Genomic DNA, 14880 nt, shown 5'->3' with positions numbered 1-14880 from the left:
AGTACTGATCTAAAGGATAGGCAGTTCACTAGGCACTGATATCATAATGATTTGAAAAAACAAAATGCGATTCTGTCTTCTTGACTCTTTTGAGAAGCTGAAAGCCAGGTGCTAATAAGCAATTACCAATTAATGAAAACTTACCACTGGAATGAATGCTGCAAAGGAAAGTAACATATGATGAAAGATGCAGAGAGGAGACATGGCTTCTCTATAAAAACCACCTTGAGAGACTGGTACATTGCAATTCCCTAGAGCTATTAAGAATTCATATTCCTAAATGCCCTGATGAACTCAGGTGAAACAAAGGTCCCACAGAAAAACAGAATAATGACTTTAGCTTTCCTAAGTCTGCTATACTGCTATATTTAGTGTGTGTGTGTGTGTGTGTGTGTGTGTGTGTGTGTGTGTGTGTGTGTGTTTTATACATCCTGAGCTCTGATAACAATTTAAGTTCTGCCAGTGGACTGTTTTCCATGGAAGCAAATGTTAAGTATTGACAGAGACAAGAACTGAATGCAGATATAAATACAAGCAGTCAATAAATGAATACAGATGAGCATTCTCATACGTGTGAAGACAAAAAATGTGGCCAATAATTTTGTCTAGATGGGTCATTAAGAACTAATTTTTAAAAGCATCTCTTATGAAAAGAGACATTTTGATTTAATTTTTTTTTCTTTCTGTCTTTCAGTGTGTGGTGGGAATTTGCGTGGCACTACTGGAACATTTACTTCTCCCCACTACCCAAACCCAAATCTTCATGCCTGGATCTGCGAGTGGACAATCACTGTACCAGAAAACAGGAGGGTTATCCTAACCTTTACCAACTTGAGGCTGACCAACCATCCATCCTGTGACAATGAGCACCTCATAGTAAGTGTTCTCTGCAGGCCGGGCACTGTGAGCCATTATGTTTGGAGTGTATTCACCAAAGTGGTAATATGAAAACCCAATCAAACTATTACCACCTGTGTAAGTACATTTCAGACAAATTCTGAGTAGTTTAGATAGAACACAATCAGCACATGCTGCTTTCAGAGACTGTCATCCATCACTGTATGCACAAAGGTTAAAAGATAGTTTTCAGAGCAAACCATCATTTCATATGATGAACAAGAATAAGCAGATCACAACTAAGCACACAGGCAAGCTTCATCGGTCTCAGCACAAGCAGATGAGTGCTCCTACATAATCTCATTCTCTACCAGAGGTATTGGGTAGAAAGCCTGCATTGTAGCCAACTTCAAATGTGAGAGGCATGCCCTCCACATTCTTAGCTCCCCTCAGCTGAAGAAAACAAATGAGGCCCATTAGTATGGATAACAAATACCTTGTTGACTGGAAAGTGTGTGTTGACTCTGTGTGTGTGTGTATCAACATATACATTTGTACAACACATATGCATACATACATGTACTTATCAAAGTAGCTGTATGTAGATTAATAGGCTACCAAGTGGAACTAATGTTAGTATACTTCTCTACCCATCCTGCTTTCTTCTTCATTCTTTTTTGTTTTGTTTTCTTTGTTTTGTGTTTTCAAGAGAGGGTGTCACTATGTAGCCCTGACTGTCCTGGGATTTGCTCTAGACCAGACTAGTCTGAAAGTCAGAGATCTACCTGCCTATTCCTCCTGAGTGGTATTAAAGTATTAAAGGCATGTGCCACCATGTCTGATCTACTAAGTCTTTCTTATCTGAGTAAATAATTTTTCCAATGGCTCAAGGAAACAATCTTGATGTTTATTTTGGAGTTATAGCTCTTACAGCCATCTGTACACAAGAACCATTGGTTGTGCCTTAGAAAACAACCAGCTCTAACATCTGTCTACCCACTGCTACTGCATCATTCTTCACTTGAACTATTCCAACAGTTGCAGCTGGCCCCTGTTTCTAGCTTTGTCTTCCCACATTCTCAGCACAGCAATCAGAATAATGGTTTCCCATCTAAACAAAATTGTATTGAGTATAGGATTCTGGCTTGTATAAAGGCTTGGGCTCAACCCTAAGCAATGGAAAAGCAATGCTTAATCATATCATATCACTTTCTCTTTGAAAAATCCTCCCATGATCTTTCATCTCATTCTGATGAATCCCAAACTCTATCAATGCCCACTCAGTCAGACAGTACCTGCCAGTCCTCCATCTCCCTATCCCTCTGCCTTACCTGCCCCCACCTCCTATGACCCAAGCTTCTCTTTTGTCTCTTGCTTATGCTAACAGGCTCCAATACCAGGCCTTAATGGTCCATTATGGCCTCTATCTAAATTGTTCATCCCAATATGGTTGCCTGGTTGACTTTTCACTTCCTTTGGATCTCTATTCTAGTGACTGACCCACACCACCTCACTAAGACCCTACATAAAGCAAACCCCACCTTCACTTGGCCCTCCCCTGTGTTGTCCTTCATAGTATTTCATGCCAGCTCTGAGGGCCAGAACTCAGTTTCCTTCAGTGAATTCCCAAGGCCTCTATACTCCTGGAGATAAAAGTTTAATGAAAGAATTGTAGAAATAACATTGTTGGCTTTTAAGAAATAAAAAAGCACTTTTGTTTTCAGTTTAGTTGTTTGCTGCTGAATAGTAAATCCCAAAGATAAAGCCTCCCATGGCATCCCCTCATCACTCTCTATTACTCTAAAATCACCTCAGTTAGCCTTCAGATTATTGTCTAAGTTCTAATAGCTAAAGTGCTGGAATGTTTTTTCCCAGATACTCAGCATGGAACCAGTATGTATGTTTTTCAAATGTTTGAGAGCCAGGAAGTGCTGGATTATATTTTAGTTTTCTCTCTGTCTCTCTTTTGTTTTTTAGGGGTTTTTGTTGTTGTTGTTGTTTTTTGTTTTTTGTTTTTATTTTTGTTTTTTTTTTTTTGAGACAAGGTGTCAAGTAGCCCAGGCTGGCTTAGAACTCAATTTGTACCCAAGGATGACCTTGAATTTCTGATCTTCCAGCTCCACACTTCCAGAGTAACGCACCACAAATCTGTTTATATGGTGCTAGGAATTGAACTCAGGACCCTGTGCATTCTAAGTAACTGAATTATGTCACCATCACAGGATTGTTGATTTTTAAATTACTTTTTATTTATATCTTTATTGTGCATGTATGTTTATGGAAGTCTACATGCTATATCACTCGCGTGAAGGTTAGGCTCGGAGACAGACACCTTAATACTCAGCCATTTTGTGGCCCAAAGTTGTTAGTTATAAAGAAATAGTTTTCCTATTACTTATTGCATAAGTATATAAACAAAGACAAAGGAGAAAAAAAAAGAGATTAAACACTCCCAGTGTACTATATTTTTATGTACTGAATGTTTTTTCTGGCTCCTGCATAATTTTATGTAGTTTTAACAAAGCAATATAAATTCCCTTGAATACTAGTCTGTACATGACCTACAGGAAAGACAAAATGAGTCACAATTTTAGAACTCAAATAATAAAATAAAATTTATACAGATTGCAAAACTAGCTCTTACTTATGACCTCTCTGCTCCTAATCATTGAAGCCAGACGCATCCATTCTCTAGGAGTCTAGCTATTTCTTGTAGCATTTTTGACATTGTATCCAGCTAACATTCCTATTCTGCACATCTTCAATTAGTCTTGGGTGTTGTGGCTCTGTATTAGCCATATATGGCATGTTGCTGTGCCATATGTGGGGGGGGGCTGTTTTGGGAGCTTCAGTCAGAATCAGGTGATTTTTCCCTGATTTGTACCTGAGTGGGGGAGTATGGATTGAGAAAGGGCAGATAAAGATGCTTAAGAGAAAGACAGAGACACAGGATAGAGTCAGGAAGGCAATACAGTGAATACTGAACACCCCAAGTTTATTCTTCATCATTCTTAAATACTTTAACCAAAACAGGGGAACATGGTGTCATGCATATGGAACAAACAGACTTTCTTCCTCAATTCTCCAAAGATTCAGTAACCACACTTTAGATTCAATTTCTTATTATCTGGCTTTGAAGTTCAAGAGTAACCACACCTCATACCAAGACTGTTGTTATTTAGATAAGACACCCAAAGCCAAGATCAAACATCCTACTGAAGCCATGCCTTAGACCTTTAGGTCTTATGACTTACTAAGGACAGTTTTGAACTCTCTCCCTTGAGCCAAGATGAAGCAGTCATTTTTACAGGCCCCAACAGGATGTCATCTACCCACATCCTTCTAAAGAATCTGAGGAGTTAGCTCCCTCCCATGAGATGAGCACACAGGGAACCCACAGTTCCCATATTCTACCAACTTCCCTACAAAACACACATGTCATATAGCTTCCACAGTCGTGGCCCTTTGCTATTAAATCTGGGTGATTATGGAAACTGTGTTCAAGTTAAGCCAGGCAATATGCTGTGGCCACATTTCCCTTTTGATTTTTCAAATAGCATTAACATTTTATGGGTGTTAGTCACTAATTGTTCTGCAAATGCTTGTCCATCTGTAGCAATCCTGATGGAGCTATTGTTATGGGATTTCCCGGTACCATCATGTTTGTAGCCTCTTCATTCCCTTCTGGACTGGCCTCCTGGCTTTATGATGCTGTACATTTCCTTTCTTAGTCAGTTTCCTGTTTTTGTGTGTGTGAGAGAAACATATGCTCTTGGAACTCCCTAAGGACATGCATGTGAATGATAACTTTTGAATACTTGTATGATTCCTGCTGTACCATAATCATTTGAATGCACATATTAGTTGTAATTTGAAGTTTCATATTACTGCTATTAAGTTTCATGTTTCCTTCAGGTTCCATCTCTATTCATATTGGTCTCTGCATTTTGTATTATATGCTTCCCCAGAGCTCTGGTTGGTCATCATTCATATTTAAGAAAAGTGTGCAGAAGCTGACTGGCAGCTCTGCACACACACTTGAACCTGGTAACTGGGACTTTGTGGAAGTGACTAGTTACAGACCTTGTCCTGTAATTAGCAATCTGCAAATATCACAGCTTCAGATCTTTCTTCATTTCTGCAGGAGGATGTCCAAATTCCATTTCTGTAAAACATGTTTATGTGTTGGTGTTCACTTTTGCCTTTTGTTCTAAACAAGTGTTTGAGTTGCCTTTTGCCACCCTCTGTGTACTTGAATGCTTATCCAAAAAGAAGGAAAGAAAACCTAAGATCTGCAAGTAGCATGGGGAGCTTTAAGCATACTGCTATTTGTTGAACACCACACCCAGCTGGACTGAACTTGAAAGTCCTCCAAATCCAACAACCAATCTGATGACTCAGAAGGAGGAAATGAAAGGCTGTGCCACACAGTGTGGGGGATCATGAGACGAATGTCCAATTTTGTTCCTGCTCATAGCAGCTCATATCTTGTCTTGACTATCATGTGTCTGCTCCTTCCTTATGTCTTCTGAGGTTTGTAGTTTCTGACCACAAAGACATTGGAGGACAAGACAGGAGCTCACACTCTGGTTGCTTCTAACTGGAGAAAGAAGTCCACATACTAACTGGTGACTGAACACGTTCTAGTCATTCCAGTTCTATGCTGGGGTCAGATACATAAGGAGGCAGCAAAAACCATTGATCATTGCCTACAACATGCTTCATCAGTCTTGTATTTGGGTTATATTACCCAGTCTTGTTCATAGTAGGATGAACTATGAATTGTCTTTTGCTGCCTTTGCTTTGTGGTTTGATGTTGGAATTTTATTCCAAATTCAAATATTCCTAGTTCTTGGAATTTCAGCAAACTACAAATCTCTGTACTGTCTGAATTTGAAAAGTGGAGTCCTAGTCCATGTCTGAGAGGGAGCAGCATGGTAATGATGAGATAAGATAATCTGAGTAGGCAATTAGCAGCATCTGGCTTTGTGTCTGCACAAGAAATGATGGGAAGCTTTCCTCTGGCCCTGTAGCTAGAAGGCATTTTAAATCAGAAACCCCCAAAGAGCTATGTTCAGTCATTAATTACAGTAAGAGGAAAAGCTTGCAGCCCTTGGAGTAGAGCATGTCCTTCTTCCTCAAAGCTTTTAGGCTGATATTACCAATTGTGAGCCATTCAAATCCTTTTAAAGATTAGACATATCAATTACTGAGTAAATTGCTGTTTATTTTTTTTTTAGAAACTCTTCTGAGTGCTGAAAAGGGTTCACAAGGCTTTGTGCAGAAGCAGTCACCTTAACCAGTTGTAACTGAAACTGTTAATTGTACTTTGATACCAATAAAAATACAGTTTTTAAAAGTCAAATGAGTAAGAGCACACCAATTAGTTGTTGTAATTATATTATAATCTCAAAAATAAAGACTAAAATAAAAAGTTAAGTCAAGTGACTAAGAATGTAGCTTTGAACCTGTAAATTATCAAGAAAGAGGCATTATATCTACACAAAGATAGATTTAATTTTTAAATTGCTTTTTTAAAGGTGCAGTGATTAAGTACATGAGTAGTTCCCAGCACACACTTTGGGCAATCACAGCTGCTTATAACTCCAGCTCTCCAGGCAAATCCAATGGCCCTGGCCTTCTGGCTTCTGCTAGCACCTGCACACACATGCACAGAGCCACACCCAGATATGCACAAGTACACCTAGTTAAAAGCAACACAGAAAAATCGTTTAAAAGTACTTCTTAATGTATTTAGAGTAGAAATCCTCTAAAGCTAACTTTCAACTTAAGTGTGTTAAAGTTTCCAAGGCACAATGAACAAGACTGCATGTCAGCAAACTGAGAACTATGAAGAAGGCAGAGTGGCACATTTACTTCACATGTAGAGCAGCCTCTCATCTGTGACCTATGGGAGGAGGACAGTTACAAATCTTTCATTTTCTTGACATGACCCTAATACCAAAGAATAAGCTTGGGGCAGCTCAGTGGCTTGCCATCCTAGGAGAGAACTATTTCTGTGCTGTTGACTGTGGTCTCCTTAGAAGGATGAGTCTGGGCTGAGATGGTCATCTTCTGAGGGATATTGCAGCACAGCTACAAGTCAAACTATTTTTCTAACAGGTATTCAATGGCATTAGAAGTAACTCACCACAGCTACAGAAACTGTGCAGCCGTGTTAATGTAACCACTGAGTTCAGATCTACTGGAAACACAATGAAGGTCTTATTTTTCACTGATGGATCCCGGCCGTATGGAGGGTTCACTGCTTCCTATACCTCCATTGAAGACGCAGGTAATGTAGGATGCTGCAAAACACCTCCCTCGGTCAGACTCACTCAGTGGCCCCCAAACACTGCCCCAAACAGTCAAGCCCAAGCCTTCTGTCTCCCCCCCCCCCCCGCAGTGGTCAAAGTATACCTGGGCTCTTCAACACAAGAGCAACATTTTTGAGTGAGCAGAAAATTTGCTTTGTGGGGGGGGGTTGGGGGAGCAACCATTGTAGTTTCAGGAAAAAAAAATGTATTTTGAATTTTTTTACAACAAAATTTTATTAGATTATTTTTTTAGCATGATTCCATGTAATATCACTGCTAGAATTGAATCTGAATGCACAGACCCTGATTCATTATGTAATTCAAGAAAATACCTACTTCCTAGGTAACAGTACCACAGAGTACCTAATTCCACAGATAATTGAATACACATTATTGGTTTTTGCTCACCTACCTACATGTGTATATTCAGTGAAATGAATAAGCCAAGCTGTATTTAGTATAGATTATCCCAAAATTAAACAACGTGTGGCCTGGATTATAAATATCCACTGCCTTTTAGGTCTGGTGCCATTATCCAAGGGTTTTGTATTTTAGGAAGAAAGAAAGTAAATACATCTTTAAAAAATTGTTTATTTTATTGGTTTAGGAAACATTCATAACCATATTAAAAAGAGTGGGTTTGTTGGCACTCCAGTGTTATATTATTTAGTTGACGCAAATAATTATTGGATCAAATAGAAAATTGTTCATCAAAAGCCAGAATGATCTACCAGTGTTTGTGTATTTTTCTAAATTAAATACTGAATGAATAATACGTGTAAACTTGGAGATATTGATACACAATCAAACCACAGCCATCTTCTCTATTCCAGAAGCAAAATAAAGGAACTTTGTTTTGTGTATCTTTCCTTCATGGACTCATAGGCATTCTTCCTATAGTTTGTATATCCTTTGTCTATAAACCTGACTACATCTAGAAAAGCAAACCCACTGTTTATTATTTCATTCATTGAGCCTTGATTGTTGAAATCGTCTGTTACAGCATGGATCTTATTACTCTCTCTGTGCCTTTTATTACCTTAGTGTGTGGTGGATCTCTTCCAAGTGTCTCTGGTAGAAACTTCACTTCTCCTGGCTATAATGGAATCCGTGATTATGCAAAGAACCTAGACTGTGAATGGACTCTCAGTAACCCAAATCGGGAAAATTCATCCATTGTTATCCATTTTGTAACATTTTCCCTTGAACGTCATCAAGACTGTGCATCTGATGTCCTTGAGTTTCGAGTGGGTGAGTTCAATCAAAGAATATGTTTTCTTATTTATCTGCATATTCTTCCTATTCCTGGAGACAATAGCAGGAGTCAAATGGCTACTATCTCAGTAAACAAGTTACAAAGGAGCTTTGTGAATGCAAAGCTGAAATCCTGTGTTCCCAGATAGGAAATGTGACCCAAGAACTGTGAGTGAAGTGGGGCCTTAGCAGGAAGAGTTCATATCTCAGGGTTCCTGTGTGGGAGGCTCACCCAAGTGGCTTCCAGCTAGTCCCTGTCCTATTAGTGTGCTCCACTAGCCCTCAGGAACTAAGCTTGGAGTGATCTGACACTGGAAGTCATTTCTTGAACTTGCAGGATTCAGAAGGAGGTTGTTCAATTTTTGTTTTTTTGGTTTTTTTTTTTAATTTTTTTTTTTTTTTTTTTTTGCCTTAGAATTTTAAAAACCTCCTACACTGTAACAATGTGGAACTGTTTTGGGGACTGTTTAGAACTGTACCATGGGAGATGTTTGGGGAATTATCCTCAAAAAGTCATTGTTCTTTTTTTTTTTTTTTTCATGATAGAAAAAGATCAAGGCACATCTGATGAATCAAACTTCTCTTCGGAATTTTTTAAAAACTTTGTGTTTATGGACAGTTCCTTCTTAGAGCTCAGGCACAGATGATGCAATAAGGGTTCCTCCATTGTCACACTGACACATGCTTCCTTGTAAGAAAATAAGTAGTCAGAAGAGGAAAATAATAGTACAGTGCTCCATACCATCAAATGTTGATTGTGTTCTCCTTAATGCCCAACACTAAAGAAAAGAAAGCTGAAAGTGGATAGCTATAATAACCAGTGGTATTTATTTATAATACACATAATGTAGACATATGTTATATACTATACTATATATTATTATTGTCATTGTGTTGTTTTTAACACCTTTTATTTTAGGGGAGGAAGTTATTCTGCAAAGGTCTTTCATAAACATTTGGGTGGCAGAGAAATAGGGGAATTACAGAGAAGAGTAACAATGTTAATGTGGCTACACAAATGATATTAAACAGCAAGTAAGAATCAGTTGTGTCTATGCAGAAAAAAATGGTATAATATCATATGTGATGATTATAATTGTGTGGTGTTGTCTGGATGGGTAGCATATAAAATAAAATTTAAGAAATCAAATGGGTTACTGAATGCATTCTCCCTCTACATTTTAAAGATCATTTCTATACAGTCTTAAATAAAACAAGGTAGTTCTGAGATGGATCGCAGCAACCCTGCACCAAGGCTGACATTGAGAACATCTGGCAGTCACTGATGGCCTCCTTTGAGAACATGGAAAGCAGGGCTTTTATGAAGGGCTTTGATATAATCTTGGGTCACAGACCAGGGATTCTTACAAGAGAATCATCCCTGCTCTCTGAGGCCCATGAGTATAAATATGGAAATGGCTATTTAAGAATGCTGTCTGTGAAACACTGATAAACGCTACCTCTACCTGCTGCCAGGCCATTCATAGAATTAAGAGGACAGTTGCATAATATTCAATTTCAGTCAGTGAAACTTGATCTTCTCTTCATGCCCCTTGATTTACAGAGAGTAGACATACTCTATTTTGTTGATCTATAAGGTCAGTGGTGTCCATCTGACAGAATAAATAGGGAGCAAATAAGTGTGCACTCTCCAGGTACTCTGTAAATGTTAATTTAATTTCTGGGAAAAGCAATCTTCATGAAATTTGTTCAAGTCAACCCTGACAGTTCTTGGCCCCAGTGCTGAGTATTCTGTTCATTTTAGATGATCAAATGCAGTGAAGAGTCTTGAGACGTTTGAGCAATCATCACCTTTATCCTAGGAGTGTATTTGTTACCACTATTGGCATTACATTCCTTCTCCCTTACAAACCACATAGCTAAAGGGGGTATTAATTTGATTGCATTTCTGTTTAGATATGTGGAAGTTGTTTTGAAGACATAGATTGGCACTGATAGTCAAGGCACCCAGTGTGTCAGAGAACTCTTTTGTGTGTAATTGACAAAAATTCTTTTGAAATGTCTGCTACTCAACTAGGATTGAAAAAATATCAAGGAGTACGTTTTGTTTTTATTGTTTGTTCCTATTAATTAAAGGTATTTGTCTGAAAGCCTGCAAATAATGTCACTTGGCATATTTTGACCAGGTGATGCTGATGGACCCCTGATAGAGAAGTTTTGCAGCTTTTCAGCACCAGCAGTACCCTTGGTTATCCCCTACTCCCAGGTGTGGATACACTTTGTCACCAACGACCGTGTAGAATATATTGGATTCAATATAGAATACTCCTTTACAGGTAAGCCTGAAAGATATTACATATAGCTTTATAGATTTATGCATTTATACAATAGTTTCATTGATAATTTTGGTAAAATATTTCAGGTTTTATATGTTTTTATATATTTGTCTTTATTCCAGGGACCCTAATCTAGTCTTATAGTTTTATGACCTTGATCCCTATGTTTCTCTGTGTAGACAATTCTGTCTTCTTCAATCTACAGTCTTTTTGTTTTGTTTTATATGGTTTGGCTTGGTCTCCAAGCTTGGTCTCCAATTTACATTGACATGTTTTCTCTTGTAAACCATTCTTACATTTTAGGATAAATCCTCCATGGTCAGAGTTTATGTTTTATTCAGATTTCTGCATATTTCTAATAATTTTGTTAGACCTTTATGTGTGACATTCAGAGTTTCTATGTAAAAATTCAGAGGTGGGTTATCTTGCTTACCAGAGATTTTTCTTTTGTTTTGTTTTGTTTGTTTGTTTTTGTTTTGTTCTACCTCCTTTCACTAGCATGGTAATCCTTTCATATTTTTGACAATATTTCCTTTTGTGAAAGTCTAAAATCATACTTCCTTTTCCTGCTTTGTCTCCAAAACCTTAATTCCCACCCCTAAGTCCATGTCTTCCTCAAAACCCTCTGCATCTGCCACACTTTCCATTTGGCATTGCTCCTCTGTGTTTGAGTTACTTCATGTCGACAGACTTTAGAATCCCACTTCTCTTTCTGTTGAGTTTGACTGGGAATCAACAAACACTTTGCTGTAGTCTTATGTATGTTCCTTATGTTATAACCAAATGCAGACAGATTGTCCTTTGGGCCACCAGCTCACAATACAAAAACAAAAACAAAAACAAAAAAAACAAAAAACAAACAAACAAACAAAAACCACACACACACAGGGACTTATTATTAATCACGGCAGCTTGTCCCATTAGCTCTTAAATTAACCCATATCTTTTAACCTATGTTCTTTTATGTGGCTTGGTTACCTTTAATCTGAACTGCCTATCTTGCTCCCTCAATATCTGGCTGGCGACTTCCCCTTTTTCTCTTTTTCCAGAGCTCTCTGTTCCTAGAAATCCCATATAATCTCTTTCTGACTGCCTAATGGCCATTCATCTCTTTATTGGAGTCATCAGAACTTGCCTGGGCAAAAACACATGTTCACAGTGTACCAAAAGATTATTCCACAACAACCAAATGCATGATTGAAGGAGAGAATAAGCTCAGACATAATCTTCTTGTGCAAGCATTAAGTCCATTGGTTATTGTTCACCCCACTGAAAGAAGAGTCAGACAAAGAAGCAGTGTTGTGTATGTTGGAAGGCAGATCATATACATCATATGATGTTATAGGCCTGTGCCATCTTTTAACCTGCTAAAATGATCTGCTTTTTGAAACCTAAGTGCTTGTTATAAAATAATGTATTTGATCATGGGGCAGATCGTTTCTTCAGACTTACCTATACATACCCATGGTATGATGTTCTCAGGAAAGTCAATGTCTTTTCATCTGTCTATAGTACATTGTTAGCTATTCTGTGGCTAACTACTCTCCATTTACAGTAAAGACAGACTCCTATTTTCTGCTAAGTTGAGGCTGTCTGTACTATGGAATTCTGTTTGGTGAAAACTTTGGAATTCAATTCATTTGTTTCTATTCTTTAACCCAAACTTTGCTCTCACTCAGATTTTTATTTATTGATCAATTGATTGACTGGTTTCATTTTTACTGGGAAGAATGATGGTTATTAAGTATTGTTTTGTCTCTGGGAGTATTTTATTCTCTTATTTAAGGTTTGCAAATATAATTTCAGATTGTGGAGGGATACAGACAGGCGAGAGTGGAGTGATCTCAAGTCCTAATTATCCAAACATTTATGGTAGATGGACTCAATGTTCATGGCTGTTGGAAGCCCCAGAAGGGCACATCATCACTGTGAGTTCTTATAACTTGGTTACTAGATCATGGAAATAGTGTGTGTGCCTCTCTCTCTGTCTCTCTCTCTCTCTCTCTCTCTCTCTCTCTCTCTCTCTCTCTGTGTGTGTGTGTGTGTGTGTGTGTGAGTGAGTGTGTGTGTGTGTGTGTGTGTGTGTGTGTGTGTGTGTGTGTGTGTCAGTATTTGTAGATAAGTGATTAGAGTAGACTTTGGTTTTATAATCGATAATTTTTCCTTTAAAATTATTTGTTTAGAGTAGATATATTGTTATCTATCAGTCTACAATCAATGAAGACTATTTCTTTTCTCAAATTAGGAAAAGGCATATGTAGAAGCTAATGACAAGAAGTGTCATTCTAGCCTAATAAGTTGCTGGGGTTCTCCCAAATGACTCTACTACATGAAAAAAAAATACACTCTTTCTAAATTCACAAGAGAACTTTTTAACAAGGAAAACAGAATGAAGAGGAGAAAATAAAGAATCATAAATACTAAACTATGAAAATCATGACAAAATGAAAGAATTTATAGAAACTTTGTATGATGGAGGTAGATGAACTCCCTTATAGCTCAGTGTGGCTCATCATGTCTCTTTTCTTCTGCAGCTCACATTTAGTGACTTTCATCTCGAGGAGGAACCAACTTGTTCTGCAGACTCAGTTACTGTCAGGAATGGTGGCTACCCTGAATCACCCATCATAGGACGGTATTGTGGGTGGTCAGTCCCTGGGCCAGTACAATCTGGTTCCAACAAGCTTGTAGTGACTTTTACCACAAACCATCAAGGGCAAAGCCGTGGATTTTATGCTACATGGAGCACAAGCACTTTAGGTAAAACAAACAAACAAACAAACAAAACCTTCTCTATACTTACCATTTATTTTTCATAACTAATTTAAAGTATAGTCATTTCTTAGTACTGAAGGGGATAGGCTCCACTCAGTAAACAAATCTGCAAGTGCTAATTTTTTTTTATGCAATATGATGCAGTACTTGTTCATGGTGTATGAGTGTCCTCCAGAAAACATTATCTCTAGACTATTTGTAATCAAAAGATATTTCATAGGTACAATGCTACTTTAACAAGTCAAATATGAACCTTGTGAAAAATTCTCAGAAGTGATAAGTATTCGTTTTGGATAGTTAGGATTTTAGTAAATTCTAACCATCACAGAACAGTCCCTTGTAGAAGAGTTTATTAATATGAAGATCTCTACAGAATCTTCTCCATATTCTCATTAAGCCACTAGCTACTCCTGAAGTTATCAGGCAGTTACAAATGAACCACTGCCTCAAAAGCAAAAGATTGAGGCCATGTCCCTTTATTTAATTTCACTCTGTGCTTAATTTATAAGTTTCTTTGTTATCTCCTAGGTATGTGTTTTAAGGTTATGACAATAATTCTAGATTTTCTGCTTTGTATTTCTATGATTTATTCAGAACAGTCAATCACTTTCAACATGAGCCAGGTTACTTAGTGGAATGACTTTCCAGTTAAAAAAAAATACATTTTCTCTAGTTTTCTGTAGTAGACTAAAAGTATAAGAGATCGCGCAGCTGTATTTGCATCTGTTTATGGTAAGAAAATGTAGAGTGAGTGTGGCCTGGCTATCTATTTACCTGCTATACAGTCTCAAGGAAAGTAGAAAAGATGACTTGTTCTGAGACAGAATGGGGGGGGTCTATCACTCCAGTCTACAAGACTCAGATCAAGGGACCTCACTGTATCCCAAAACTGTGACAGCCTTCTGTTTTTAGAGCATTTCATATCTATGGGCTCCTACTTAGTTTCTACCCCAAAGACAATAAAAGATGAGTTATGTCCTCACATTTAGAAATATTCTCTAGCCATCTTTGGCTTCTAAATTTCATATTTTATCTTGAAGATTTATTTTTTTTAATGGAAAATTTCCAGGTTGTGGTGGAACATTCCATTCAGATAATGGGACAATCAAATCTCCTCATTGGCCTCAGCCATTCCCCATGAACAGCAGATGCTCCTGGACTGCCATCACACATGAGAGTAAACACTGGGAGATTAGCTTTAACAGAAATTTCCGGATCCCCAGTAGTGACAGCCAGTGTGGGAACAGCTTTGTGAAGGTTAGTGTGCTTGTTTGTTTGACTGGTTTTATAACTATAAACATTTTGGCTACAGAGGACTCAGTTGTTTCTCAAGCTGCAAAGAATACAGTTTTATTGCTTGAATTGCTTAGATGTGAAAGAAAGATACTTCAACTGTTAAA

At 37.9% G+C, this 14880-nt stretch overlaps 1 protein-coding gene across 1 annotated transcript in view; it reads left to right on the top strand.

Moving 5' to 3' along the window:
* Nucleotides 1–14880, top strand: part of LOC127215282 (cubilin-like) — a gene marked incomplete at both ends in the record, with an annotated part of 174129 nt that overhangs the window by 133181 nt on the left and 26068 nt on the right. The window contains 7 exon segments of the mRNA XM_051175657.1: nt 695–876; nt 6961–7132; nt 8199–8405; nt 10556–10705; nt 12512–12633; nt 13240–13465; nt 14550–14737. Coding sequence (XP_051031614.1) covers nt 695–876; nt 6961–7132; nt 8199–8405; nt 10556–10705; nt 12512–12633; nt 13240–13465; nt 14550–14737 — 1247 coding nt within the window.

This window comes from Phodopus roborovskii, unplaced genomic scaffold, assembly GCF_943737965.1.
Source record: "Phodopus roborovskii unplaced genomic scaffold, PHOROB, whole genome shotgun sequence".
NCBI lineage: Eukaryota > Metazoa > Chordata > Mammalia > Rodentia > Cricetidae > Phodopus > Phodopus roborovskii.
The sequence above is the reverse complement of the archived record's forward strand: the minus strand, read 5'-3'. Positions and strand labels throughout refer to the sequence as shown.